Consider the following 6,551-nt stretch of genomic DNA (forward strand, 5'->3'; position numbering starts at 1 on the left):
TCCTCATACTATTGCAGAATTTTCAAGTGTCTTTTTCTTTTTTTTTTATTTTGATTAGAAGACTGTATTGAACTTCCTGTCGATAAACCCAGCAATTTTATTCTTTCATAAATTTGTTAACTATCCTTCCTATTACCTAAACTAATGCAAAACCAGCATTGTGATCTATTACTTTTCATTATAATAAATTTAGCCTTCTGATAAACAAGTTTCTTCACTTCAAAATAATTCAAGAATGCTGTGACTTGGTTTTGAGTTACGACATGCTCCATTTTCCTTTTAATAGTATTATTTATCTCACTGACACTTTCCCTAAAAGTAAAAGTGATAGCCACTGGCTATAATTTAATTGGTTCTTTAATTTTATATAAATTAAAAGCTATGTGTTCTCTTGATTGCTGATAGTATACACCTCTGTCTGCACATAAAGTGCCTCTATGATCACTAATCAGTTAGCAGTCATTCTAGTATCTCTATGGCATGACAGTTCGTTAAAATGAGCATAGCTATTATTTTATAAATAATTGCCAAAGAGACAGTCACACAGCGACAGAAGTTGATACAGTATCTGAATAATGTAGCAGGAACCTACAAAAGCACAGCAGTATGCCTGTAACCACTCCATCCTAGGATGTGTTGGAGAGGATTTCAGTACCCCAAATTAGCACAGAATGTCATTTTGTGTCATTACATTTTGGCATATGTTTTTGGGGGGACATTGCAACCAAGAATGTACCAAGCAATTAGGAGCTCTACTTTAGCAGAACTGCTCTTAACAAAACACACAGCCATGTGCTCAGAGTTAACATCCCTATTGCCAGTGAACCTTCAACTGTGGAGAGTGCTGCCAGCACTTCGCTGAACAACAGTAAGCTAGCTAACATGCTCCTTTACTGTAAATGACTGTGCAAACCAAGCCTTCACTTAAGCAAATGCTTTTACTCCTGGTAGTTAATATCACAGTCTTGTGTGAATGCTAGCATGAAAATGCTTCCTTTCTTTTCTAGTAATCTTTCCCACCCCAGCTGTTCAGGCAGCTCTCCAGATGTCTGCCCTCCCAGTGCCCATGCAGACATACTGAAGTTGTCCGTAGGTTGTTCTGTGAGTCATGCTGGTCCCACATACTCTGCATTTCATACGCTGTATGCTCAACTTCTGACTGCACTACACTAAAAAGAGTACTGTAACACAGGTATGTGTCTATAGAATATCTTTCTTTGGTGCTTAAATGGTGCATAACCCTTGTTTTGATAATTATTACAGGAAATTGGAGCAAATTTGTTACATTTACAATATAATTAAAACTCAATGTGATTTTTTAAGGTAAAATTCTTTAAAACTTTTATATCAACAAATCCTTGAAACTTCAACATTATCAATGTTAAGCTTGGAAAGGCTTTTTAAATACACACAAATTTTAATGTCTTTTTAATGTTAAAACTGGTAGAAATGCCATTTTAAAGTTTAATATGAGACACAGAATAATAATAAATAAAGTGCAAGCAAGTAAGTACAAAACAAAAATACCCTCCTCCCAAGTGCCTCAAGCTTATCTCAAAAGAACATTAATGATGCAGTAAACTTTGATTCCCTCTTGGTTCAATATGAAATGGGTTTTTAAAAACAGAAGATGAAGCAATACTGCATCAGGACTACTTTTTCTTTAACACTGGTATAAGGACCTATGCCCTTACAGCCTCATGTGATGTCAGATGGCAACACATTGGTGAACCACCAGCAATGACTCAGCTATCTGGTTTCAGCCTTCAGAAATAGGTACTTTCTTTTTTGCGTGTCACAAGGATCATCTAAATACTGTTTTGCAAGTGCAAATGCAACCTCTAGTCTGGATCATTAGGGCCCCCTTTCAGATCCACCATGGCTGGTACCATTACCTCTTAAGTTTCACCTGTCTCTTTCAGACCATCCTACACAAGGCAAGTTCCGCAGCTGTTGCTAGAAAATCTTCTCTCTACAGTTTTGCACGTTTCGAACCACCAATATATAAAAGGGAGCTGCTGAAGGAAAAATCCCTTCTGAAATAACTTCTCAGTCTATCTTCATCTTTGCTAATTCCTTACCTAGATCCTCTAGGTACCCCTACAGCTGAAAAAGGAAAGACTGACACTGTAGATTACTGCTGCTGTTCTACTACCAGAACTACTCTGGATCATGGCTGTGGTATTACAAACAGATCTGCATAAAGATGTATTTGGCAGTTGCCCCCCACCTGCTAACATAGAGGTACTACTAGCTGCTGTTACTATTATTTTAGTCCATTCAGTGTTTTGAAGAGTTCTAACTATCCCCCTCAGAATATGGCAAATCATATTGTATCACAATCATGACAATTTATTTTGTTTACTGGATATGGAAAACTTTGGTATCTTTTGTTTAAGATGCCATCAGGTAAACAAACACACAAAGAACAAGTCTTCCCATACAGCAAAGAAGTATGCATATGTTTTTTTACCTATATGCATTCAGCATTCCCACCTTGTTGGATATGTACATCGAATGGATTCTTCATACATAGAAGTAATGACTTGTACTTAAGCAAGTGGCAGCTTTTTTTTTTCTTTGGTTGCATTTACTTTGAAACAGCTCAAAATACTTAAAGGTATCTCATTTTTTAAGTGTTGTGGGCAAGCTCTTACTCTTATTCTATCTCCATATTGGTGAAAATAGAGATGATTCATATTCTGCTGTCATTAATAACTATTTATCTTCATGTAAAGTCTAGATGTTTCCGAATTTAGACAAGCCAAGATGGATAATAATTTTTACCAACTCCAGGCCTTTATCACAAATGATTTTGTACTAGTTAGAGCTTTCTAGCTCTATTTATCTGTCTTTTGCTTTAGAGTTGGGCACAGATCCGTATTTTTCTGATTGTTTCATAATAGACATAGAAAGAATATTATTGTCCATATACCTTAGAACAAAGTTGTAATTTAGAAACTGACAATTAAAAAAACATTTGGTTCATACTGTCAGTCTCTACCTCATGCCTTCTTCCCTTATTACTCAGGTTTGCTGACAAATAGGAAAATATGTATGACAGTATTTATGCAAACACAAGCAAAACCTATGCAGAACAATGTTAAAGGTTTCCGTCTTACATTAATTAGTTTTTGGTCCTTAACCCAGCTTCTAGAGCTGATATTTATTCATTTTATCTTCTTAAAATTTACTTTAAATACGGGAAATATATAAATCAGTTGTGATAAACAGTCCATTGGAATCTTCTACCCCAAAGTTCCATTATATGAACCACAACTAATTTATTTAACAATTTATGATTTATGAGTTCTTGCAGTTGGGATGTAATTGTCATGATTTACACCACTATTATTCAGCCATCTTCCCAAATCTTAAAGCTGTCTGCATTATCTCTGGAATACTGTCAGCACAGGCTGAAACGAATGTCTCCTATTATTGAATGTGTATTCTAAACTACTCTTTCAGATTCTTTGTATAGTTAATGGAAATAAATAGCTACCAAGAATACCCAGTTTATGACGGGACAAATCACTCTCTAGATTCATCTGCAAAGAACTGAAATTTCATGTATGTCAATTACAACAAAGGTAAGGCAGAATCTGAACTCTTGAAACAGACTTCTGATTTGTTAAAAATGTCCAAAGAATAGCATTATTTAGCTTTTTTTAAACATTCAAGTTTTTATATGACGATATTTACCAATCAGATCAGTAATTTAAAAAATGCCCCTCAAAGCCAAAAAAAGGACCACATTGTTCAGAATACAATATTTTACTGCAGCAATTTTTGTCATGAAAAGTGCACACATTATTCTTCAGTACAACAGAGCACACTTTCAAATCCTATTAAAACTTTCTTGGGCCAGAATAAGGTGTGATAGAATATTTGTGTTTCTGTTATTTTAAAGAAATTTTACACTTAATATGCATAACATTACCTTGGACAGCTTCTTGGTAATAATGATAGAAGAAACTGTTTTATATGAAAAATAGGTAGCAAGTTTATTTGCAAATTATGATAGATAAATATTCTATTTAGCTCGTTATATGGAGAAGTACTTTTTATATCGCTGTGTTCCTTGAACAGGCTAGATGGGATCAGGTCCTACAGAAAATCTCATCCATGTTTACACTTCTTTAGAAAGATTTTGTGCTGTACTAATATTTTTTAGATTAACATCAAAAGAACAAAACTTGGATTCTGTCAAAAAAAGATGATTGTGTTGTGATGAAAATGCACTTAATACTTGGGAAGAACAATTGTGGTTATTACCTGTGCAAAATAAGACTAGGGCTTTAGCAATTAATAGCTTTGTTTTTAAGATTTTTGAATGCTTTAAGAGCTGTGAAATGTAAGTTTATACTGCTGTAGCCTAGCAACTTCAACTATTTTTTACAACAGTTCAAAATAACATTTCTTAACATCTTAATGTAACCCCACATAGCTTTCATTTTCCCCCCTCTTGTTCAGGTATTAAGATTTAAAAAAATTAAATAACTAAAAGAAACAGTCAGTAGATTATTAGCTAAAACAGTGATGTGTTCTCTTAATTATCAGTAACTTCTCCAGTTTGTATAGAAAGCAGAAGAAACTGAGAATCACGTTTGCTTCTAAAATCATTAATATTGTTTCACATTTTTAATAAACCCCTGTAATTCAATTCCATTCTATATTCAACTCCCAGACAGTAAGTCATTACTTACTTGGTGACAGCTTGCTCCTGAAACACTTCTAAGTCCTCCTCCATATTACTGATTGTTGTTTTAACCTGTTGAAACAACAGCAATCTTAAATGTGTGCATTTACACAGCCAGGTAGTGCATACTGGATAGTTCTATGCTTTCCTTTCCATTTCTGGGATTCTCCCACTGCAAAGAAATGTAGTTCTAATTACAGGCTGGAATGGGCAAGGCAAAAACATCTCAAGTAAGCTCAACTCGGTGTCAACAGCTCCCACACCTGGTGCAGCACTGAGATAGATAGAGGTGGTGCTGGCCTGAGGGTAGCCCTGGATTTCCATGAGGAAGTTTGTTATGGATCATTTCCTGTTGTGTGATGTCAATGATTTGACAAGACACTCTAAAACATATAAACCTAAATTTGTCATAGATCTGTGGCTACATTCATCAACCATTTCTCATACCTTCACACACTCTAATTAACCTATACCCGGGCTATAATTGCTTTCAAACAGAGTTTTTTGGACTCCTATTGACTATTTACTCCATTGCTTAGCAGATACGGTGCTGAGACACACGGCCTTCAAGCACATCAGCAGAAAGATCATAACAAGACTGTTGCTGGGACCAGTCTGGTTCTGTGGGTCCAGCAGGACGCAAGGATGTGGGGCAAGCCTGGCTGCATGCAAGAATGGGAACCAGCCACATTATGGGTGACAGAGAGGCATGAAACAGCCCCAGTTCCTCATGGCAGGGAGCAGCAAGGCTGTCAGGGGCATGGGTACCTGTATATACAGATGTGCGGACGCTGCCACAGGGCACTGCAGCCTTAGCTCCACAGGGACCAGGCACCTGAGGTGACACTGCTGCAGGGGCAGTGTGGCTCCACAGGGACCAGGCACCTGAGGTGACACTGCTGCAGGGGCAGTGTGGCTCCACAGGGACCAGGCACCTGAGGTGACACTGCTGCAGGGGCAGTGTGGCTCTAACAAGGACCAGGCACCTGAGGTGACACTGCCGCAGGGGCACCGGCTCCACAGGGACCAGGCACCTGAGGTGACACTGCCGCAGGGGCAGTAACAAGGCCCAGGCACCTGAGGTGACAGTCACAGGACCAGCCGGCACCTGAGGGGACACATGCATCGGGGCAGCCTTGCCTACGCCGAGCACCTGAGGAGAGCGGGACGGCCCCGGCGCCCCTCGCCCCCCCGCGGCGGTGCCGCGGCCGCCCCCTCCCCTCCCGTTACCTGCCGTGCTCCCCCCGCCGCTCCTTTCGCACCCGAAGTAGCCACGGCCGCGGCGTGAGCTCCGCAGCCCGCTCCCCCCCGCTCCCCCATCCCGCCCCAGCTCCCGCCCGCCACCGCCCCGGTCCGCCGCTCCCCGCGGCCGTTGTGGACAGCGCCGGGCGGCTTCTCCGGTCGCCGCGGTAACGCCGAAGGGCGGCAGGGCGAGGCGGGAAGGCGGGGGAGTGGGGTGGGACCGGCCACCGGGGCGGTGGGGCAGGGGGCGAGGCCGGGCGGCGGCCCGAGGGGCGGACACGGGCTGGGCGCTGGCGGGGGCGGCGCGGAGCTGCCGGAGGGCTGAGGCGCGGGCGGCGGGGCTGGGGCAGGGCAGCGGGGGCGCCTGCCGGGGCGGGGGAGGGGGGAGCGAGAGGGGGCCGGCAGGGCGGGAGCGGCGCCCTGTCCCTCGTGTCTGGCGGGGCGCTGCGTCCCTGCGCTAGCTGCCCGGGGGCCTGAAGGGAGCTGGCGAGGATTTCTCCTCAGGAAATGTCACCCGGGTAAAAAGCACGTACTCTTGCTTTAACATGATCTAAGGAATCAGTAGGCAGGGTGTTTTTTTCTTTTCTTCATCTTTTTTTTTTAATAACTT

At 41.6% G+C, this 6,551-nt stretch overlaps 1 protein-coding gene across 1 annotated transcript in view; it reads right to left on the minus strand.

Annotated features, from left to right (window-relative positions):
* DEUP1 (deuterosome assembly protein 1) overlaps nt 1-6,019 on the minus strand; it is a 44,731-nt gene extending 38,712 nt beyond the window's left edge. Inside the window, exons 1-2 of the mRNA XM_055802865.1 lie at nt 5,930-6,019; nt 4,707-4,771 (exon numbers count right to left, since the gene is read on the minus strand). Coding sequence (XP_055658840.1) covers nt 4,707-4,771; nt 5,930-6,019 — 155 coding nt within the window. The remainder of the gene's footprint in view (nt 1-4,706; nt 4,772-5,929) is intronic.
* Between the last annotated feature and the right edge of the window lie 532 nt (nt 6,020-6,551).

This window comes from Falco peregrinus, chromosome 4 (genome assembly GCF_023634155.1).
Source record: "Falco peregrinus isolate bFalPer1 chromosome 4, bFalPer1.pri, whole genome shotgun sequence".
Lineage (NCBI taxonomy): Eukaryota > Metazoa > Chordata > Aves > Falconiformes > Falconidae > Falco > Falco peregrinus.